Source organism: Salvelinus namaycush, chromosome 11, assembly GCF_016432855.1.
Source record: "Salvelinus namaycush isolate Seneca chromosome 11, SaNama_1.0, whole genome shotgun sequence".
NCBI classification, from domain to species: domain Eukaryota; kingdom Metazoa; phylum Chordata; class Actinopteri; order Salmoniformes; family Salmonidae; genus Salvelinus; species Salvelinus namaycush.
In genome coordinates this window covers 38,957,892-38,982,632 of record NC_052317.1, presented here as the reverse complement: position 1 = coordinate 38,982,632, position 24,741 = coordinate 38,957,892, and the positions used below count along the sequence as shown (strand labels likewise).

The 24,741-nt window shown below is 39.9% G+C and overlaps 2 protein-coding genes across 2 annotated transcripts; both read left to right on the top strand.

Moving 5' to 3' along the window:
* The first annotated feature begins 7,148 nt into the window (after positions 1-7,148).
* uck2b (uridine-cytidine kinase 2b) lies at positions 7,149-21,329 on the top strand. Its single transcript, XM_039004365.1, has 8 exons — positions 7,149-7,263; positions 16,019-16,084; positions 16,322-16,415; positions 18,174-18,270; positions 18,821-18,963; positions 19,177-19,274; positions 19,388-19,436; positions 19,680-21,329. The coding sequence occupies exons 1-8, from the start codon at positions 7,159-7,161 to the stop codon at positions 19,817-19,819; spliced, it is 792 nt and encodes a 263-aa protein (XP_038860293.1). The 5' UTR covers positions 7,149-7,158; the 3' UTR covers positions 19,820-21,329.
* Positions 21,330-22,354: 1,025 nt separating this feature from the next.
* czib (CXXC motif containing zinc binding protein) lies at positions 22,355-24,721 on the top strand. Its single transcript, XM_039004366.1, has 8 exons — positions 22,355-22,378; positions 22,467-22,550; positions 23,048-23,104; positions 23,208-23,289; positions 23,436-23,467; positions 23,697-23,774; positions 24,141-24,206; positions 24,344-24,721. Exons 1-8 carry the CDS (start codon positions 22,373-22,375, stop codon positions 24,419-24,421), a joined length of 483 nt encoding a protein of 160 aa, XP_038860294.1. The 5' UTR covers positions 22,355-22,372; the 3' UTR covers positions 24,422-24,721.
* Positions 24,722-24,741: the final 20 nt, after the last annotated feature.

The following is a 24,741-nucleotide window of genomic DNA, read 5'->3' as shown; positions in this document are numbered from 1 at the left end:
GTCAAAGAAGGGTGTAATGGTTTGTAATAATAATGATTTGATTTCACATGCCTCCTGTTTCTATAGCGGGATGTACAAGTACACCCCCTGGACAGGATACTTGTCTGTTGTAGGGCCTTACTCCCAAATCCATCTCCTTAATGCTGAGTGTCAAGCAGAGAGAGTCTGTGGTCGAAACCCCAACCTTCCAATCTCAGGGTGTAGGCCTTCACTCTAACAAGGCCACTGAATTGGTTATAATGAGTCATTGCTATTCCTCTCCCATCCCATTGTGCACAGACAGATATGACCCGAGGACACACTCGTCTGTTGTAGGGCCCTAACGTTAGCCCTGGGCTCAGTGCAGTGTGAACGTGAGTAGGCTGATTAAATACGCCTACATTGTTTACCTGCAAATATTTCTGGCTGACTAATGTTACGTCACGTACACAGTTAGATATTGATAACTATTGATTATAAAATAGTTAGTACCACTACGTCGACCCACCTCTCCTAAGATTCTCAGCAGCGACTGATCGACCATGATGGATGCGTCTTCGAGCATTAATCCCTCGAGCTCTTCGAAGCTCGCTGTCAAGTTGTTGTACATTATTTTTCAGGACGTTGATTTCATTTTCCCGTCGACACATTTCTACACGTAACACAACTATGCCATCGTCGACTACTTTGCCAATTTCTGCAACCGCAGTTTTAGAAAGTACCTCTATGATGGAAGCGATCTGAGCCCGGAGAGAAACACTGCTCAACATTTTCAAATGTTTGCGAAAACTAAACAGAGTTCGGTCTTGCTTCTGCAGATGGTTGAAACTTTGTATCTAAGTAATATGCTAATAATTTGGTTTAAATATGCTAGCAACAATGTGAATCGTGTAGTTATGTGCAGCTACAGAGAGGAAAAGGCGAAGCGAGAGCTTTTACTCCACCCAAAATCTGCCCACGACATGAGGAATTTTTGTATGGAGGTCAACGGAAAATTGAATTGTTAATTTGCTACGTGAGGCAAATACAATACAATATTGATACAATAGACGTTTCGTAATGGCTAGCTTGTTATGCATGCACTGGTATAAGTAAACGCATGTGACATTTCGTAAATTTAGAAAAATACGACTATATCGGATTTGTCATAGAGCTAGATAGAGGCCTCATCATGGATATAACATTGCCAATTGAGGGCTTCAAATCATTTTAAAGTAGTCAACTTGGTGGAGATTCCTATGAGTTGGGAGAAATCAGCCAATGAAGAAGAAGAAAAACGGCTCTTGAGTGGCGCATCTCAGTGCTAGAGTCGTCACTACAGACCCTGGTTCGATTCCAGGCTGTACCACAATGATTGGGTGTCCCATAGGGCGGCGTACAATTGGCCCAGCGTCATCCAGGTTAGGGTTTGGCGGGGTAGGCCGTCATTGTAAATAAGAATTGTTCTTAACTGACTTGCCAAGTTAAATTTTTAAAATGGTGCTGCCCATGCTGTCACAGATGATATAATGGCACAGATACAAAGATGAGTCCTCTATCTATCTCCATGTCTGTTCACACGCGTATCTGCCTTCTCATTGGCTAGACTGGTCCCACCTGAACTCGCCTCCCCCTGCCTGCTTTCCGGCTTTGATGACACGTATTTCCATTGTTAGAGCGGTTACTCGAATATCTTGTCAATATAATAGATAATCTATGATGCAAGAAACTAAAATAGGGTTAAGGCCGGAAGTGGTGAAAATAGTCAACCGTAAATAGAAAAGATGATGCACAGCGGAATTTGAGATCTAGCGTCACTTTTTTGACGAGGCAAAGAAAAATAACATGAAAAGAGGTTCAACATCTTTAATACTTTAAATATGAATACTTCATATTTTGGAAACCTAAACCTTCCCAGTACAGGTAGACAATATATCCGGTAAACTTTATTTTGAATTCCAAAATGCACGAACTGGAAATGTAACCATTTAGGCTGTCGGCGGAATATACACTATGACAGTAATTGGCTGATTTACCAGCAAGCTACAGACGTTTGACTAGATGTTTTTACGTCATTTACTTGCTATCAGGAATCCTTGATGTCCAACTCTGACATCACATTTTATGTTATTTTAATGGACAAAAAAATTGCTTTTCTTTCAAAAACAAGAGCATTTTTAAGTGAACCCAAACTTTTGAACGGTAGTGTATATATATATATATATATATATATATATATATATATATATATATATATATATATACTGCTCAAAAAAATAAAGGGAACACTTAAACAACACAATGTAACTCCAAGTCAATCACACTTCTGTGAAATCAAACTGTCCACTTAGGAAGCAACACTGATTGACAATAAATTTCACATGCTGTTGTGCAAATGGAATAGACAAAAGATGGAAATTATAGGCAATTAGCAAGACACCCCCAATAAAGGAGTGATTCTGCAGGTGGTGACCACAGACCACTTCTCAGTTCCTATGCTTCCTGGCTGATGTTTTGGTCACTTTTGAATGCTGGCGGTGCTTTCACTCTAGTGGTAGCATGAGACGGAGTCTACAACCCACACAAGTGGCTCAGGTAGTGCAGCTCATCCAGGATGGCACATCAATGCGAGCTGTGGCAAGAAGGTTTGCTGTGTCTGTCAGCGTAGTGTCCAGAGCATGGAGGCGCTACCAGGTGACAGGCCAGTACATCAGGAGACGTGGAGGAGGCCGTAGGAGGGCAACAACCCAGCAGCAGGACTGCTACCTCCGCCTTTGTGCAAGGAGGAGCACTGCCAGAGCCCTGCAAAATGACCTCCAGCAGGCCACAAATGTGCATGTGTCTGCTCAAACGGTCAGAAACAGACTCCATGAGGGTGGTATGAGGCCCCGACGTGTTCCTCCTTGCACAAAGGCGGAGGTAGCGGTCCTGCTGCTGGGTTGTTGCCCTCCTACGGCCTCCTCCACGTCTCCTGATGTACTGGCCTGTCTCCTGGTAGCGCCTCCATGCTCTGGACACTACGCTGACAGACACAGCAAACCTTCTTGCCACAGCTCGCATTGATGTGCCATCCTGGATGAGCTGCACTACCTGAGCCACTTGTGTGGGTTGTAGACTCCGTCTCATGCTACCACTAGAGTGAGAGCACCGCCAGCATTCAAAAGTGACCAAAACATCAGCCAGGAAGCATAGAACTGAGAAGTGGTCTGTGGTCACCACCTGCAGAATCACTCCTTTATTGGGGGTGTCTTGCTAATTGCCTATAATTTCCACCTTTTGTCTATTCCATTTGCACAACAGCATGTGAAATTTATTGTCAATCAGTGTTGCTTCCTAAGTGGACAGTTTGATTTCACAGAAGTGTGATTGACTTGGAGTTACATTGTGTTGTTTAAGTGTTCCCTTTATTTTTTTGAGCAGTGTATATATATATATATATACAGTGGCATGAAAAAGTGTTTTCCCCCATCTGATTTTCTATATTTTCGCATATTTTTTTATCAGATCTTGAACCAAACCCTAATATTAGATAAAGGGAACCTGAGTTTAAAAATAACCCCCCCAAAAATATGACTATTTCATTTATTTAATTTTTTTAAAGTAATGCAACACCCCTGTGTGAAAAAGTAATTGCCCCTTTAACTCAACGACATTTGTGGGTTTTCAAGCATGAACTGCTAGTTTCAAGTCCTGCCAGAAATTCTCAATTGGCATTAGGTCTGGACTTTGACTAGGCTATTCCTAAACTTCAAATGTGTTGCTTTTTAGCCATTTCATGTAGACTTCATTGTGTGTTTTGAATAATTGTCTTGATGCATGACCCAGCTGCGCTTCAGTTCACAGACGGATGGCCTGACATTCTCTTGTAGAATTCTCTGATACAGAATAGAATTTATGGTTCCTTCTATTAAGGCAAGTCATCCAGGTCCTGAGGCAGCAAAGCATCCCCAAACCATCACACTACCACCACCATGCCTGACCGTTGGTATGAGTAGTATGAGGTTCTTACTGTGGAATGCAGTGTTTGGTTTTCGCCAGGCATAACGGGACCCACGTCATCCCAAAAAGTGGACTCAAGTTTGCCAAAAAGCACCTGGAAGCACCTGATCATCAAGACTCTTGAAGAATGTTCTGTAGACAGATGATTCAAAAGTATAACTTTTTGGATGACATGGGTAGTTCATGCTTGAAAACACACAAATGTCGCTGAGTTACAACAGTTCTGCATTGAAGAGTGGGCCAAAATTCCTCCACAGTGACTTGAAAGACTTATCAACAACTACAGGAAGCGTTTGGTTGGAGTCATTGCAGCTAAGGGTGGCACAACCAGTTATTGAGTGTAAGGGGACAATTACTTTTTCACACAGGTGCATTGGGTGTTGCATAACTTTGTTTATTAAATAGATGAAATAAGCAGGTAATTGTTGTGTTATTTATTCACTCAGGTTCCCTTTATATGCAATAGTAGAACAAATTAGAAAGGGGGCAAATACTTTTTCTTGGCACCGTATATACACTGAACAAAAATATAAACGCAACATGTAAATTCTTGGTCCCATGTTTCATGAGCTGAAATAAGTGATCCCAGAAATGTTCCATATGCACAAAAATATTATTTATCTCAAATGTTTTGCACAAATTTGTTTACATCCCTGTTAGTGAGAATTTCTCCTTTGCAAAGAAAATCTATCCACCTGACAGGTGTGGCATATCAAGAAGCTGATTATACAGCATGATCATTACACAGGTGCAACTTGTGCTGGGGACAATAAAATGCCACAGTAAAATGTGCAGTTTTGTCATACAACACAATGGCACAGATGTCTCAAGTTTTGAGGGAGTGGCAAATTGGCATGCTGACTGCAGGAATGTTCTCCAGAGCTGTTGCCAGATAATTGAACGTTGATTTCTCTACCATAAGCCGGCTCCAACAAATTAGGCAGTCCGTCCAACCGGCCTCAAAACTGCAGACAACATGTAACCATGCCAGCCCAGGACTTCCACATCTGGCTTCTTCACCTGCAGGATCGTCTGAGACCAGCCACCCGAACAGCTGATAAAACTGTGGGTTTGGACAACTGAAGAATTTCTGCACATACTGTCAGTAATCGTCTCAGTGAAGCTCATCTACGTGGACATCGTTCTCACCAGGGTCTTGACCTGACTGCAGTTTGGCGTCGTAACCGACTTCAGTGGGCAAATGCTCGCCTTTGATGGCCACTGGAGAAGCTGGAGAAGTGTGCTCTTCATGGATGAATCACAAATTCAACTGCACTGGGCAGACAGCATGTGGCCAGTCCTCTTCTGGCTATGCCAGGTGGAGATTATAACAGTACATGGCCAAGATGTTCAAACGTTCATAGATGACCAGCAGGGTCAAATAATAATAATCACAGTGGTTGTAGAGGGTGCAACAGGTCATTACCTCAGGAGTAAATGTCAGTTGGCTTTTCATAGCCGATCATTCAGAGATAGAGACAGCAGGTGCGGTAGAGAGAGAGAGAGTCGAAAACAGCAGTTCCGGGACAAGGTAGCACGTCCGGTGAAGAGATCAGGGTTCAATAGCCGCACGCAGAATAGTTGAAACTGGAGCAGCAGCACGACCAGGTGGACTGGGGACAGCAAGGAGTCATCAGGACAGGTAGTCCTGAGGCATGTTCCTAATACAGCTGTGCCAAGCTTATAGCGTCATACCCAAGAAGACTCAAGGCTGTAATCGCTGCCGAAGGTGCTTGAACAAAGTACTGAGTAAAGGGTCTGAATACTTATGTAAATGTGATATTTCCCCCCCAGAATTATAAATTAGCCATATTTTCTAAAAACCAATTTTTTTTATATACATTTGCAAAGAATCCCCCCAAAAATGTTGCTTTGTCATTATGGGGTATTTGGTGTAGATTGATGAGGACCAAAAAAAATCTATTTGTTCAATTTTAGAATAAGGCTGTAACGTAACAAAATGTGGAAAAAGTCAAGGGGTCTGAATACTTTCCATATGATCTGTATATACAGTACCAGTCAAAAGTTTGAACACATCTACTCATTCAATGGTTTTTCTTTATTTTTACTATTTTCTACATTGTAGAATAATAATGATGACATCAAAACTATGAAATAACACATATAGAATCATGTAGTAACCAAACAACTGTTAAACAAATCAAAATATATTTTATATTCTTCAAAGTAGCCACCCTTTGCCTTGATGACAGCTTTGCACACTCTTGGCATCACCTGGTTGTCTAGGTGTTAATTACAAGTCGGGGTTCAACTTTCACTGGCGATGGGGGGGACATTCTGAAATTGCATTTCTGTCCCCCGTTTTATCATTGGTATGTGATTCAAAAAGGGGTCAGGTGTGCTTTAGGACCACGCGGGCGCCTCCCAGCGGTGGGGTAGGCTGTTTGTAGTGTTTTTCCGAATGGATAATAAAAAATAAAAAAATAAGTTTTGCCCCCCCCACTTCTAAAACCAAAGTTTTGCCCATGTGTGTATATATATATATATATATATATTACACTATATTACACATGTCATTACACTTTTTTTAATGTTCGCAATCAAATAGGCAAATTTTACATATGATGTCTTGGGCACTTGGCAAGTGAGCGTGATTGTACCCTATCCTACAGTAAATCATGACGAACTCACTTAGAAAACTCTGTTTTGGACGAGTCTGACTTCATGGACAAAATTATCCTGTTTACACTTCGTAGTAAATTTTGTCTCTGGAATTAATGTTTCTGACTCAAATCGAAATAATCCAAAAGTAACTGCAAGTAATCAGATTACATTACTGAGTGTTGGGTAATACAAAAGTTATGTTACTGATTACAATTGTGGACAGATCACTAGTAACTTTAAAGGATTACATTTAGAAAGTAACTTACCCAACCCTGATAAGGGTTTGGGTAAGGGTTAAGGTTAGGTTTTAGTGTAGGGCTGTTCCAAGGATTTTGTATAGCACGAACCATTTATGAAGTGCAAACATACAATCAAATGATATAAATAATACAGCTTTATGAATCAATTTACATACAAATCACATTATGTGCAAGACCAGGACATTTGAAAAATTCATTAATACAAAATAAATAAAATTTAAAAAAGTTATACATTTAGTGAAAGAAATGATGGGAGGAGCTCAGCGGGACAGTGTATTCTTCCCAGCTGCGTTGTTGTAGGCACGTTATTGCAAGCATGGCCGGGGACACTGAAACACATCTGAGTGACTATGCCGAAAATAACAACGTTATCCGACAACCATTCCTTATCGGAGTGTCTGGAGGCACTGCCAGTGGCAAGGTTAGCACCTTACATATATTGTCTATTGTTGTATGTTTTTGCAACTGATGGAATGTGTTCAAGACGCTCGTAAACTCGCCGACCGCGTGGCTCATGTTGAACTGTTGGTTTGAATGACATCAACCCCTTGCCAATCTTGAGTAATCAGCATTTATTAATGAGTTGGCTAAATGATTGTAACTTTTGTGGTTTCCTTCATCCGTTGGCATCATATTTCCCTTGCCCCCAGGATGCCTAATTCCACCACACACAATGGAAATAGTTTTAGTTGGCAAATACATTTAACGTTAGTTAATTATAGTTGGCTATCAAATCAACCAACAATTTCTAGTTAGTAAATTATCTAAACTGTAATCGTTATATTTTATCCCCGGCACTACATGCTAACGTTATGTTAGTAACTAGACTGGCTAGACAGCTAACGTTAGCTAGCTGTCACAGCTATAGAGAGCCTACCCAAATCGGCTATTGAGACTAACGTTAGCTTGTTATCTATCGCGCCATACAGCTAAATCATTCTTTTGTTTAAAGTTCTTTGATTAGCTAGCTAGCCCCGCGGGTTAGCCGAATAAGACCACGGTTCGTACCCTCTTCTGAATGTCAAAGTGACGAACTATTCGACACAATGTGGCTATTATCCACTGTTGGACTTATTTATTGACGAGGGACACGACTACTGGCTATTTCAGTTGAATCGATTATTGACGCGTAGCTACCTAGCTAATATTAGCTACATAACAATAACAGACGTGGGCGCAAGCGGGAAACGGGCGTCAGTTTATTTTATTGTATTCCAGTATACTTTTGCAGGAAGAAAAGCAAGAAAAGCAGGCTCGGTACACATCTTCCTAATATAATTATTAGTGCACGTATGGTTGACGCACACAGAACTGAATTCTTCATCTAATGAACATAATGTCCCTGTACAAGTCCATTAATAAGTGACAAGTCCATTTCCCTGTACAAGTCTTATAAGACCTGTAAGGTATTGCATAAAAAACGATGGCATATACAGTACCAGTCAAAAGTTGACTCACCTACTCATTCCAGGGTTTTTCTTAATTTGTACTATTTTCTACATTGTAGAATAATCGTGAAGACATCAAAACTGAAATAACACATGGAATCACGTAGTAACCAAAAGTGTTAAACAAATCAACATCTATTTTATTTGAGTTTCTTCAAAGTAGCCAACCTTTGCCTTGACTGCTTTGCACATTCTTGGCATTCTCTCAACCGGCTTCATGAGGTAGTCACCTGGAATGGATTTCAATTAACAGGTTGTCCTTGTTAAAAGTTGATTTCCATATTGAGCTTTCCTTATTGCGTTTGAGCCAATCAGTTGTGTTGCTGTTGTGTCAAGAAACCACTACTAAAGGACACCAAGAAGAGACTTGCTTGGGCCAAAGAACACAAGTAATGAACTTTAGACCGGTGGAAATCTGTCCTTTTGGTCTGAGTCCAAATTTGAGATTTTTGGTTCCAACCGCCGTGTCTTTTTGAGACGCTGACTAGGTGAACGGATGATCTCCGCATTTGTGGTTCCCACTGTGAAGCATGGAGGAGTAGGTGTGGGTGTGCTTTGCTGGTGACACTGTTGGTGACTTATTTAGAATTCAGGGCATACTTAACCAGCATGGCTACCACAGCATTCTGCAGCGATAAGCCATCCCATCTGGTTTGCGCTTAGTGGGACATCATTTGTTTTTCAATTGAGATTGTTTGGCATGAGTTGGACTGCAAAGTGAAGGAAAAGCAGCCAACAAGTGCTCAGCATATGTGGGAACTCCTTCAAGACTGTTGGAAAAGCATTCCTCGAAGCTGGTTGAGAGTGTGCAAAGCTGTCATCAAGGCAAAGGTTGGCAACTTTGAAGAATCTAAAATCAAAAATATATTTTTGTTTAACACTTTTGGTTACTACATGATTCCGTATGTGTTATTTCATAGTTTTGATGTCTTCACTATTATTCTACAATGTAGAAAACGTGTGAAAATAAAGAAAACCCCTTAAATGAGTAGGTGTCAACTTTTGACTGGTACTGTACCGTCCCTGGAATTCCATTTAACAGAATTATACGGTTGTACATTTGTCATTAAATAATTGTCACTAACAAAATAACGATCTCTAACCATCTTTGAAAAAATTAAGATGTATTATTTTTGTCTGTTATTCCAACTCAAACACCTATGGGGAGGAATTATGTTTATATACAATTAATGTTTGAGTATAATTTAGTGAGGTTACATTTTAGGACAAATTCAATGACTTCAACTTTTTTTTTTCAAAAACAAGATTTGGAATAATATTACAAATCCTATCCTTAAATTGATGTAATTGTTGATCCATCTAGTCTTAAATAATATTGGATGTACCAAAATCAAGCACATTTAAACATCCTTGATTTAATTTTTTTAAGTATTCCTTCAAACAAAATGGAAGCTGTCTACGTCTTTTTAATTGTTGCTTGGGGGAACATCCAATGCCATTGCAGAATATATTAATCTTGATAATCCTTCAGTTTTTGACAGCAATATATTACCTTTTTTTTTTTTTAAGAGATCCGTTAACAACGAAGCATAATATTCTCTTCACTTTCTCAGCGATGAGATTAAATGAGACAAACGAGACAAACATGGATTTTTCAGATGTGGGGAAAGAAACTAGTCTGGTTACCAATCTTTTTAGCTAACATTCATTCCACTCCTATCTTTGGCAAATTAAAGGAGTGGAATGTTAGCTAACAATACTTCTACCCAGGCTACAAAGAAACTTATTTTGTTAGCTAGATGATTCGTTTTTAAAGTAGTACAGGACGCAGTCAAGATTTTTATGTAGTTGCCACACTATGTAGTTAATAGCTTTGTGTGATTTGATAATGACGTGTTAACACTGAGCCTAGTATGGCCTGTAGTTTTCCACTATTTGTTCGTACTTGTTGGTTTGAGACCACAATTAAATACCGGTCTTGATACCAACAGTAGTTTGGAAAGCAAATTAATAGTTTGCTTCGTATATCACAAGGCATGTGTAATAAGCTTGTGAAATGAACTAATGTTAAAATTCTTAAAAGAACTCGATGGAAGCTTCCACTCAATGTCCTTTCCTTTCCCTGGCCCCTTCCATACCCTCCTCCGTTCCTATTGTTCGGTTGACCCAGACATGAAGTTAACTTTTGGCATAGGGCCACTGTTTGGCTCCTTGAAAATCCCCGTACATGGTGGTGGGTGTGACTGAGGTGGGGTGGTTTGGGATTGCTGGCCCATGGAGTTATGAGGAAGTAGTGAGCGAACAGTAATAACCTGCCGTATGGTAACGAACATGATGTACCAAACATGACGTCACATTACCCTGCTGTAAGTGCACTGACACCAATGTGGCTCTGGTTGAATGGTATCCAGGCCTTTTGTATGCTTGCGTTTGCTAACTGAGATTACTTACTGCCTGTAATGTTTACTGTACAAACACCCTCCTGTAGTGTTATGTCTTGCCAAATCATAGTCTGTATATAGAAGCTACATCATGTTTGACAGGCTCTTAGATGAGCAGCTTTAGGTTAGTCTGTGTGCTGCAGTGCTGAACAACACGGTCTCCGGAGTGGGCGTCCGATTTCATTGTGACACTTTTTCACGGACACAAAAGCACCATAGTCTGTGGCAGGTCAGGAGAATGCCCCGTCAGCACTGGCAGCCTGGTAGATGGGCGATCCTGGCATTTGAGGGTGTCGGTGAGGACAGATGGCCTGGGCACTGGGAAGGGCACTTGGGTCCAGGGTGGTACTTCCATAGTGCTCCCTGTTTTGCTGGGGTACTGGGTACAGTATGTTTTGCTGGGGTACTGTGTGGGGCTGTGGTCGTCATGAAATTGTCAGACAATGATTGCCAAGCAAATAACTGTGGTCTCACAGTAATTGACTGTTAATTAACAAACACATTTAGCATCTCCTGGCTTCCCCACACACAGCCTACAAGCCACTGATGCAGACCTTAGGAACATTGACAGTCTAATAAAGCCATTTTAATATAGCCTACACTATCACAATCAATCCATTTATTTTAGAAACAAGAAATTAAGGAAATGTGGTCTATTTCAGAAGAACAGAATAGCATACTCTGAGTTGGAGTTAGTTGCTTAGAATTCTGTGGCATTCTTTTTTAGTATGAAGAATACAATTGAACATAGCTGAATAAAATAGAAAGGATATTTATTCCAAACGAGTGCGCACATGCGGCTATTCTGTTTTGAGTGGTTAATAAAGAAACCGGTCCTCCTATATGCTTTATTTTGTTATTTATGAAACTTCAGTTGGGATACAAACATTGGGCTATATGTTTTGATTTTTAATACATTCTAAGGCTGCATGATACAACTCCAATGATTTGAAAAAAGTGGCATGGAAGGCATAAGCTTTGTTTTTTGCGCAGGCTGTACACACTTCATCAGCGCCTAATTCACAATTTGACAAGCACTTGATAATGCCTTGAATTTCCAGGCGGAATCCCCTTTGTGGCCGTAATGCCCCCTAAAAAAATCCATGCATTTTGCGGCCATGGGCTGTTGTGCTCTTGTGCTGAATATAAGAATTTTAATTCCCTTCTCCCGGGTGCGTGCTACGAAGCACCTCTCAGTTATTAGCCAATGTCTGTCGCATGATGGGGTCCTTCTCATAGGCTACAAGTGAAGACTAACACATCGGATGTTGGAAGAACTGTCCACATTTACTTGTGAAAAGCTGTCATCAAGGCAAAGGGGGGGCTACTTTGAAGAATCTAAATTATAAAATATATTTTTTGTTTAACACTCTTGGTTTCTACATGATTCCGTATGTATTATATCATAGTTTTGATGTCTTCACTATTATTCTACAATGTAGAGAATAGTAAAAAAAATAAAGAGAAACCCTTGAATGAGTATATGTCCAAACTTTTGACTGGTACTGTAGTTTGCAATTGAAGTTGCTTTTTATGTGTCACTTTCATTTAGGTTTGGATAGAATTTTGATTAACCACATGACAATCATTGTAAGATATGAAGACGTTATTGTAAATTAAATTAACCTGTTCCGTGAAAATGTGCATATGAAAACTAACTGCCACGCAGATCGGTAGAAATGATCAGATAAATTGGCATTCCACCTGAGAAAGGTCGCCGACTCCTCGTGTAGCCTATTACCGGCAACTTCAGGAGAGTAACAGACCTGCCAACATGCACGCATTTTGCGTACCAACTACGCAATTCTCTGTCCATGTACGCAGGTATGAGATCTGGGTTAAAAGTGTTTTTTTTATAAATACATTTGAATAAAAAATAAATCCACTGAGTAAATCTAACATCTCGATTCTCGAGCTGCAATACACAAACATGTACAGCGTTTGTGTCAACGGACATGGAGATTAATACGTCATTATTGGACGTAGCTACCCCGTGTCTGCCCCTCCTGTTTGTTGTGATGCTGAGTTTGCCGACTGTCAGCTATACGTAAACACATGGACAAATCCCTTTTTTTGACTCTGTGTGTTGTGGAAAGGTAAACACTAATTGTTTCAAGCTAACGTTAGTGAACATAAGATGGACATTCAGTGGGCTCTAAAGTGCCAGCAGTTCACTAGCATTTGCTAGTGACAGAAATTAAATGCAAATACAAAAAATAACCTTTTGAGCAGAGTCTGGTCAACATGCGCACGGATCAGGCCTGGAGAGACATTGGCACAAGTAAAGGGGGGGGGGGGGGCAGCCTGGTCTACTCCCACCTTTCGGCTGGGGATATTGGTCATATTCCACAGCAATGCAGACTGCAAACGAATATTCAGTCTAGTTTCCAAGAACAAAACCCAGTACAGAGCCTCCCTCAGTACAGACATGTTGAGTGCCCTAGTTACCAAGAAGTTTTCAATGATTGCCAGAGGAACTGTTAGCCACAGAGAAGTCTACCCTGATGCCCTGCTGCGTAAGGCTAAATCTGCTAGCTACCAGGCAAATCTGTCTAGGAAATTATTTCCTGAACATTTTGAAGGTGTCCAGAAGATTTGTTCTCACCCTCACTGTTTCCTATCATAGCTTTTTTGTTTTTATTCGTTTAACATGTTTCTTTGACACTGATGCTCTGCTTCAAACTTTTGTTCTTATCATATCAGTAAAAAATAAAGTGGATTAGACGTTTGTACATTTTGTACCTAAACAAATAACTTCAGTTGTTTAAAATAAAATAAACTCCAAGAATAAAGGCTCTTTTTGTTCTTTCTATTTAGATCTTGTTAGTGACTTTAACCATATGTGTAAATGGAATGCTGTCAAAGTATCCCACATTTTTATAGACTTGATTGATCGCAATTATAGAATTGTACCAAGACTCACAAACGAGTGTCCGGGGAAAGAACCCCAATTCGGCGTGTGCTATGCGGGCGAGTTGAATCTCCAATTTGCCGCATTGGACTGTGTTGGCAGGTCTGGAGTAATAGCAGAATCTGAAAGCCAGCAGGAGAGGGAGGAAATGATCTAGATCTCTGGTGCCCTCTTGTCTTATTTCATCAGACAAGCTCAATTCATATAGTTGATTTTATTAAAATGCATAGGGAGTGGCTATATAAAGTTTTAAATTGACCAATCGATTAGTCGAAAGACCAGACTTTCTGATGACCAAGATTTTGTTGTCGGACAGCCTAATATTTTTGCCTACTTTTACTTCACTACATTCCTGAAGAAAATAATATTCTTATTACTCTATACATTTTTTTCTGACACCCAAAAGTACTTGTTACATTTTGACAGGAAAATGGTCAAATTTATACACTTATCAAGAGAACATCCCTACTGCCTCTGATCTGGCGGCCTCACTAAACACAAATGCTTCATTTGTAAATTATGTGTGAGTGTTGGTGTGCCCCAGGTTAGCTTAATATAAGGAATTTGAAATGATTTTTTACTTTTGATAAGTATATTTTAGCAATTACATTTACTTTTGATACTTAAGTATATTTAAAACCAGGTACTTAGACTTTTACTCAAGTAGTATTTTACCAGGTGACTTTCACTTTCCTTAATAGAAAACGCCTCAGGTTCTCTTTACCTTTACTGAAGTATTCAAATTGGGTACTTTTTCCACTGCATCAAACGTCACTGCAAATGTGATTATGAATGTTATGCTTTATTAAAAAGGTGTATTTTTGGGGGGGGGGGTGAAAGTTTCACTGTTTCTTGCCTTACTGCACAGAAGCTGGGTGTCATTCACAAGTGATAGACTAATATTGTCACCATCATACTTCATTTAATCTTGTCTTTACATATACTAAATAATGTGACATTTTGATTTAGAATGGACAATTATCTTGCACCTGTCATGAAGCAGGGGGGGAAATACATCTATTGTTGTGCAACATGAGCTCATGGGCTCTCATGAAGTGTTTTGATTTAATGTTCCATTACATTTGCATTGATTTCAGTGATTAGAGGGACAATAGACTTCTGAGTACCAGGCAGTTAGCAAGTTTGGTAGGCTACTAATCACCATCTCCAAGCTCTGATGCTGCTGAAGACTAAACGGTCACCTGGAATTTGACTGCAGTCATGACTCGTGACCGTCAGTGTGGCAGTAATATGGTCACCGTAACAGCCCTAGTACTATGTAACTACTGTAACTAGCACACTGTATAACACACTGTGCAGTACACAGAACATACTGTAACTAGTACACAGTACACCATTTTGCTCAATCACACTTTTTAAATAGAAAAACAACAATTAGATGTAAGTCCACAACAATGCTTAAAATCCTTTCCTCCAGTCAAACGACAATGTTATGAATATTTTTTAATAATTAATTAACCATTACTTGTAAAATATATATTTTTTAAATCCGGTGTTTGTCATGGTTTTGTATTTTAGTATTCTCTCTCTGTGTGTGAACTGAAAATGGAATACATTGAATACATTTCAACTCTCTGACCATGGTACAGGTAACTTTTTTTAAAGCCCATAACCATGTGTGTGAGGTGTATACTCTTGTTTCAAAGTAGATTTGTTTAAGATTACCATTTACTATCTTCATTGAATGTTTTCATAATTTATCTGCAGATAAATTGTAAAAAAAAAAAAAAAAAAAAAAAAGGCCAAATGAGTGGCTCTCTCACCGATGCAATCCGGTAGGTTACAAACGAGTCACTCACTTTAGCATCACTGTTTGGCAAGCCCCGACGTCTAGGAAGTCCTTTGGTTTACTTGTCCCGACGTCTAGGAAGCCCTTTGGTTTCCTTGTCCCGACGCGATTTCATGGACATGTAACTACGTTTTATGATTTTATGAATGTCAAAGGCATAAAGAAGATCGACTTTATTCAGTCAGTTCGACACTTTATTTTTTAAATAAAACAAACTGCTGTTCAGTTGTCAATCAACGCACAGTAAATAGCCTACTATGCACCACAACTCCGTGGCTGGCTATGTGAAACACGAGAAACATTCATTTATTTTCTATCAGAAAACAATGAAGCTAAGTCGTGGATTTACTGCTTGTGTTACATGGGAAGTGCAAATTCACCAGTATCATGCCCTCTTCCAACTGTGTAAAGAAATGTGACTGCAACCAGAGATCTGTATATAATGACGATGTTCAAGTCTCTGCCCTAACGATGGGAGTCGTTGTCCCAAAGGCGCGAAGGCAGGCGACAAGCTTAGGTCCACAATAAACCCATCGAAACATATCAAATATAGTTTGTTCTACAACAGTGTAAAATGCGTCCTGTGTTCTTCTGTGTCTCTGCAGTCGTCGGTGTGTGAGAAGATCATGGAGCTTTTGGGCCAGAATGAAATCGACCACCACCAGCGACAGGTAGATTCCATTCTCTCCCCCAGTCCTGGTTTTTCTGTACTGTACCTCACAGCCACAGCACTCAGGGTTTAGCTTCCACTGTGCAGCCCTGACTGATCTGCGTCATTATTTTTCCAGGTAGCCAACCTCTCTCCAATCTATCCCTATTCTGTTTTTTTTTTTCTCTATACCAGTATTATACAACCCGAGATGGTTAGCTTCCTCAGTGTAGTGCTGACTTATGTCGTTGTTTTCCAGGTAGCCATCCTCAGCCAGGACAGTTTCTACAGAGAGCTGACTCCAGAACAGAAGGCAAAAGCACTCAAGGGCCAGTTCAACTTCGATCACCCAGGTATGGGGTCAGGTCCGCATAGGGCTGCTAGCTACGTAGGACTGGTGGGGGCCATGCTAGCGACGCGTAGGACCAGGAGCTGTGGCTGGCTGGGGCTTGGAATGGTCTGCTTTGCTGTGTGTAGATAAATCAGAATGTCTGACTGTGAATGTAGTTCAACTAGGGCTGACCCCATTTAGTCGACTGATCGATTGTTTGGTCGATAGGCTGTTGGTTGACCAAGATTATATATGTTTTTGTCGAGCAGTCGCAAATATATTTACTGTATGGCACACGAGACACCTGTCTGATTTGCGCCTGTCTCATTGGACTAATTCATTGTTCATGCTGCAGGGATGGCACAGTCCAAGAAGGGGAGTGTGGTGGCTGATGCACAGCTCTTCAGAAAAAGCAATCTCCCGCCAATTCGTGCAAAGTCATTGTTTCATAATTTAATTGTGTGAATTGTTTGCCCTTTGATTGTTAGTCTATCAATCCCCAATTGCATATATCACCAATAGTACATTAATGTTAATAACGATCATTTCTAATCTACAGTGTTTGTTTGGCTACGGTAATTTCTGGTAATGCATTCAATTTGTTTTGTATTATTATTAGTCGTTTACCGTTGTTGGAGTGGACATGTTGTTCTCAGAGTGCACAACCAATGCTACACTTGTGAGAAACCAGTTTTGGTTTATTTAATTCCAGTTGAGTTTGGTCAAATGTATTAATTGTCTTTTGTTTGGAGCACTCCTGTCAATGTTGAGTAAGGACGTGTACCTGATTACACATAGAAGTAGGCCTAGGCAACCTGGCCTGTGCGCAATTGTATAAATGTCACCATTTGGGGATCTGATGTAATATTTCCTATTTGCTTAACTCACCAGCACTAATGAACTGTGGAGCTTCTCAAAGTAATTTTTTCAGCAAGTAAAAGTCTGTTTGTAAATTCAATGAGTGACAATAGTTCCTCAATGTATTTGAAAAATCTTTCCAGTTCTCTCCCTTTCCAGTGAAAACGTCATTAAAATAGGCCAACCTGATTACTTCTTATCCCTTGCACGAATAGCCTACAGGGCCGGACCCAGTTGATACAATGTTTCACCCTTCTTTGAAATATAATTAAACAACTCAATTTATCACGTGACCCATGGCCACATTTCATATAACATTTCCAGAGGCATTCACGTTTTTTACCATCGCATACCTGATCCATTTTTGGCCTCTGTTGGCCATCCATCCCTCATACACTCAGCTCATCTTCCTGCCATACTCTTAGTCAGCAGATCTATAATAGCAGAGTCTCTCAGCTGCTGCATGACAAGGGGGGGGGGTGTCTCAATCTCTACTTTCTCCTAAAGTGTTAATTTCCTCTAACTGATTTAAAAGAGAAATGCCTGGCATAGTCTAGCCCATGTCTCCACCGATCCAATACCTTTTAGATTTGTGTGCAGAAGTGTCAGGAGATATTATTGGGAGAGACCCAGGGTCTGAGAGACAGACCGTAACAGCTGTGACCCAGTAGACTCCACAGAGATTCCTCAATTACACTAGTCTAGTGTGTGTGTTTGATAGCGTGTGTTCACATGTGAGTTTAGTGGAGGCCACTGTCAGCAGATGTGTACATGGAAGTCCATGTATGGTCAGTTATTTTGCCAATGGAATAGATGTGAGAAACCTATTTTTTCTCTTGCTTTCTCTTAAGCCATTTCTGTCTCTTGTTGTTTTCCTTGTGAATCTCGTGGAATTTCTTTCTCTAAAACTGTCATTCTTCAGATGCCTTTGACAATGAGCTGGTCATGAAGACTTTGTGGCAGATCATGCAGGGGAAGACCGTACAGATCCCTGTGTATGACTTTTTCACCCATTCCAGGTGAGCTCCTCGTTGTTGCGGTGTCCACACACCAGAGGGGGGGTACTACAAAGCAGGATCAAGGACTTAGCCAGCTAACTCGCCTAAATATCTTATCTTGAATTAGACATGGTCTAATTGACTCAACAACCAAAATCACATATCCAAAATGTAGCTTTCTTAGTGATACAGGAAATCAATAGTTATATATCAGGGTTAGCTGGCTGCTGCTTGATAGTATACCCCTCTACTCTTGTTTGTGTTCTAACAATAACTGTACATGTTTCTAACCCAAGTATTCTTATTTGTCAAGTTCAGGTAGTACTGACTGAGAACAGCCACGTAGAGCAGGTTTCTGTGGTCTGTTTTAATACAGCGTTGTTGGGTATTCAATCACATTTTATCTGTCTCATGGTTGTCTCTAACAGGATGTTTTCTTCTGAAATATCAATACAAACTGTTTGTACAATACCAGGCTGTTCGTTCTTATTTTATGGCATGTGTCCTGTTGGGTCACCCTGATAAAAAAAAATATATATATATATATTCATGGTGTCTTGTTCGATTCCAGGAAGGATGAGTTTGTGACTGTGTACCCGGCTGACGTGGTGCTGTTCGAGGGCATCCTGATGTTCTACTCCCAGGAGATAAGAGACCTGTTCCAGATGAAACTGTTTGTAGACACGGATGCAGACACGCGGCTCTCACGCAGAGGTGTGTTTGCTGACTCAACTTCCTTGTGTATTTCTGGATAAGGTTAAACGTCGTACAAACTCTTGCCAGTCAGACTCGGTGTCAGTGTCTCTTCTTGACTTCTAACGCGCGTGTTCTGTGTTGCAATTCTAGCGTGTTCTGTGTTGCAATTCTAGCGTGTTCTGTGTTACAATTCTAGTGTGTTCTGTGTTCCAACCTGTTTATTTCTTCCAGTGCTAAGAGACATAGGTGAACGGGGCAGGGACCTTGAGCAGGTTCTTACTCAATACATCACATTTGTCAAACCTGCCTTTGAGGAGTTCTGTCTTCCAGTAAGTTTCCACTCTGTGTGTCCCTGTAATATAGTGTGCTAGTCAATGAAGCCAGCCATAATCTTTGCAAATACTTGCCTAGTTATTGTAGTAATTGCAATGTTTATTTCCAGACTAAGAAGTATGCTGACGTGATCATCCCTCGTGGAGCAGATAACTTGGGTAAGGAGGAACGTCCATGAGATCTGATCCTTTAATATCCCTTTGGGTTGTATGGAATCTTTTTTGCCCCTTTTTGTCAATATAGCGAAGGGTTATGGTAAGGAAAGGTTGGTTCTTATGGAGCCGTCACGTTACATGACTCATGAATTTTCCCTCGGGAGTTTCCTTGTTTATACCCCTTTTGTGAATGTACAATGGTAACCCTAACTTCACTGTTCCCTTCCTCTGGTCTTTTTTTCCCAGTGGCAATAAACCTGATAGTACAGCACATCCAGGACATTCTGAACGGCGGACTGACCAAGCGGCACAACGGCTGCATGAACGGGCACAGCACGCCCTCCCGGCAACGACGGACCTCAGAGTCCAGCAGTCGCCCTCATTGACCTCCTTTGTATTGGAGGCAGAGTGTGATTAGATCTGTACATAATTCCCAATGGCATTGCCGTATTTAAGATGGAGGTAGGCTACGTCCTGATTCTCTACCCTGTTACCAGAGTGTGCACTTACACACTTCTGGTCCTTGTAGGAGAAGTGTGGAGAATTGGGACGCAGCCAAAGAGTAACTACAATGCTTATTATTATTACTACTACTGTTATTACAGGTACTTTTATTGTAATTGTTGGATTTGGTTCAGGCGGGGAGAGAGAACCTCTGGTTTTTGCAATGAGATCATGTGTTAAGAATTACCCCCTTTTTGTTTTCATCTGTTTATTTCAAATTTGTATTTCATATAGTTTGCTTTTTGACAGATTGAATAAAATGGGGAAACTGGTGTTGTCCAATGAGAATTAAACCCTAAAATCACAGTCTGCGATCCAATTCCTCATTGAGAAGAATTTTGGACCTTAAATGGGGATGAAACTAGACTGAAAGTTGAAATGAAATCTCAGGATTGCTCTCGTTATTCGTTCTCGTTGACAATCTTGAAATAGGTTTTTCCTACCCTTTTTTTTTTGTCAGTCTTATCCTGTTTTTCTAGTCTGTTCCATTCCCTAGTTGAGTTGTCTTTTGCCTGTCACTTACCCTCCACCATTTTCTAAGCTACAGAACCTCCACAAGAGGGCAGATCCAAACTCCATGACATTCAGAAATTCTAATTTTCGCACAGAATAGGTAGGTTAAAGGAAGCTGTAACAAAGGTTGAATATTCTCAAACAAGCGTTCTCCTTTATTATGGAAGCCCAATTTCGGTGTTACTTACCTGACAACGGTGGTATAGTTAGCTTGGGCTGACTCGTCCTGCATGATATCTTGTGTATTTCCTGGTGGTGGAAGCCAAATCCAATCTCGTCAACACAGTAAAGTGTTATGAGTGCTATAACACAAAATAGAAATTGTCAGGTTAATTGATTAAACTTGCACAAGATCTTCAACTATTTGCATAAAATGCTTTTCCCTAATTAATCTTGAAGCATAATTCATTTAACATTTTGAAGAAATATACCTATTAAAGTTTATTTCCCCTAGTCATTTAGTAATTGTTATTTCCTAATATTTTCCTAATACTGTTTTCTCAGGTTGACAGAGAACCATTGAAGTGCAGAGATGTTATTAGTCAAACGGATGGAAGGGTCACAACAGCAATGTACCTGAATTACGCCTGATTCATTATTTTTCTGACAAGACTTGAAAACATGAAACCAGCACAATGCCTTTTCGCTGCTGAATTTAACCACAATACACATCCCTATTATTTCCAATTAGTCAATTTCTGTAAAATGTCTTTCATATGCCATGTGCTGTTTTTAGTAAGCATGCAGTTGCTGAATTGTGACTTAATTTTTACCATACAATTTTCTGGATGTTGGATTGATGTAGAAACGTTGGATGATTGAAACAAAAGCACATTGCAAAATGGTGGATTAAAAAACTGGAGGTGTGTTTGTGACTTATTCCTGCAACAGCTGATTTATTTATTTTTGTGTAGAAAAAACAGTATACATACAAGAAGTATACAAATAGACAATGATAACATGCTAGAGGGTACAACAAATTACAGATTATACAAAGACCTTAAACACACACATTGATTGTTTTAACAGCTTTCTTATTAGAAGAATATAGACTGGTCTTAATGTACTGCTTGAATTCCTTATAGAGAAAACAGTGTTTATTAGTGAATTTACATGAATGAATATGACATTTTGCCATTGGCACAATTAGATTTATGAGGTTAAATTGTTTTTCTTTATCCTTATGGTTAAGGAAACCGAGCAGCACATTCTCCCATTAAAAAAAGTAATCAAGAATATTAACAATTATAACTATGAATATCTTTCTATAATTTTTTGTACGTGTAGACAATGCGAAACTGTTTCTGGATGCTCAACACAAAAAGTACAGTCAATGTTAATGTCTTTTTAAAGTTTCTTCGTGTAGTGATTCGCAGGGTAATACTTTTGGATCATTCTGAAAGAGACCTCTTTGACCTTGTTAGCAAGCAGGTATTTGTGTGGTAATAACCAGACTTTTTCCCAACAGATATTAGTGACCAATGTATCGCAGTAAATCCCTTTGAAATAAAGCAGGTATAGATCTGTTCTGACGGCGCAAGGAGAAACACATTTTCCCTATTGGAGAATCAACTGGATTAAGCGAGGGTAGGTTAAGATTAAGAAAGTGAGGTCTGGCTATACCTCTAAATAACATGAGAGTTCCAGGTGGAATAGCATCAAAGACTGGCGAACTCTCTAGGTGTAACAGGGATATTGTAACGGTATAAAAAAATCCTCATAATTGAGTAACAATCCTTCTGCATTGAAAAGTTGACTCACCAGCAGGATATGATTATTGAACCAGTTCTTAAAAAATAAAGACTTTTCTATACAAAATATCCTTAGCTGATTGATTCTTGACAATGCGGAAAAGCGTGCCTTGACGTAGCTACGCTTACGTATTTTGAAACGAGTGTTTACGCAAATGTACTAGTGTCAAGATGGTGGTAAGTGAGGCCACATCATTCAGATCATGCACGCTTGTCAACAATATTTACATTACCATGAATGAAATACTTGTTATGTGTTTCATAGAAAATTGGGCTGCAGTTCAAAGCCACTTTGGAAAATGTCACAAATGTGCGGCCAGAAGGTGAAGACTTCCGCTGGTTTTTAAAGGTAACTAAGAACTTGCTAACAAGCTGAAGCTAGCCATTTTACGATTAGCTATAACGTTATATTTATCCTGACACACAATAAGCGAATTTGTCAAATGGTGAAAAGTTGTATCACTACATAAACAAGACATTTACAGCACGACTAGCTATGAAATGTACTCCTGTGACGTTATTTTCAAAACATTGCTAGTTTTTAGTCGGTAAGCAATACGCATGTGATATGTAACGTTAGGCAGCTAATGGTAGGTAACAATACAAAAGCAATGCTGATGTCGTGTTGTGGACTCCCAATAGCCCATAGAATTAGAATAGAATGTGTGCTTCCCTAGTTGACAGACTATTCCCTATAAAGTACACTACTTTTTTGACCAGAACATGTGCCCTGATCAAAAGTAGTGCACTATATAGGGAATAGGGCTGTAGTATAAAGTAGTGCACTACATAGGGAGTAGGGTGCCATTTGTGGCAAATTCCATAACATACGTACTTTTGTCACAGTTAAAATGTGCCAATTGTGGTGAGATCCCAGAGAAATGGCAGTATATCAACCTTATGGTGAGTAATGGTGAATTTATAAATGTATCTTATTATTCAAAATCACATTTGATATGGTGACAATGGATATTCCACACTTTGCAGTGACTGACTGTTTCCCTAGGACAGTGTACCACTCAAAGGAGGAAGAGGGAGTGCCAGCATGGTGCAGAAGTGTAAACTCTGTGCCAGGGAGAATTCTATTGGTAAGCAAACAGAGAAGTATTACACATAAGTTTCATACATTCAGCCATTTCACTTTCCTTTGGGGATCTGAGATGACTGGATAGAGGTAAGCAACAGCTCCACCTTGTTTCTGCCATGATGTTCATATGTATGTGTCTGTTCACAGATATCATGAAAGACACAATCACCCCGTACAATGTGAGTACAGTACTTATTGTGACGCTTACCTCTCAATTGATCCTTGGCTTGACTGCAATTGAAGGTGGGAAATGTTTAGTAATAATACTGCCTATTTCATCCTACCACTCTGTTGCTGCTGACACTTGAAGTGTTCTGCTACAGAACAATACATCTTTAAAACACAAGAGTATTTATTTCAGCCACTCCATCCTTCTTGTCTCTTCCTCATGGTGCTGCTGCTGTGAAGGCTGAGGATAGTGAGCGGTTTAAGACCATGGTGCAGTTTGAGTGTCGAGGCCTGGAGCCGGTGGACTTCCAACCACAAGTGAGAACAGAGCACACTCTTGTACTGTATAATGTCAAATCTCAGCTAAGGTTGTAGAAGCACAGATTATAGCATCAGGGGATTTGTTTTCTCCCTGTAACTATTCTGATAAAGTATAACAATTGGATCCACTCTACCATTCAAAAACAGATTCCAAATGTTTAGCATAGACATTTCTGAAACCTTGACATTTTCTTTATTTAGTATTTTTTTGTAACAGTTTTCAATGACAAATGTTCTTAAGAACTTATAATACTGCTGAAAGAACAATCAAGTCAACTAAAACATTTGCTTTACAATACTACAACACCTCAACATTGTCCCCTGTCTTTAACATCACATTACTTTGACCTTGAAACACAACAGGCGGGCTTTGCTGCAGAGGGAGCTGAGTCGAGGACCAAGTTTCCTGAAATCACCCTACTGGAAAAAGTTAGTATTTTTGATCTATGGCCAGTAGGTCAACATAGTAAATGTGAACTTTGATTACAAGAATAGTTTCCAGTACCCAATACAATAGTTATTTTCAGTTCAGGAACAGTGTTTTTAATACTTATTCTCTATATCAGGACTGGACAGACTATGACGAGAAGGCCAGCGAGTCAGTGGGCATCTATGAGGTCACACACCAGTTCATCAAGTGTTGAGTTACGGTCAAACGCTTTGTACGACCAGCTAGCCCAGGTGACGGGATGTAAACACACTGGCCAGATATCCACTCATCCACTGACTGAAATGGCTGTCGGTATCAGACACTTCCAATGCTGATGCAGTGCTGTTGACAGTTATAATGCAGTGCTGTTTCGTTTGTGACAAGCAAGAAGCATTTGGGGATTGATTGGGTGGAATGTCCATCCACATCATCCTGGATTGAATGAGATATGTGACCATGCCTTTCCTTTTGTTACTACCCCAATAAAGATCATGAATGAAAAAAGAAAAAAAAACTGATGTGGTTTTAAGGTTT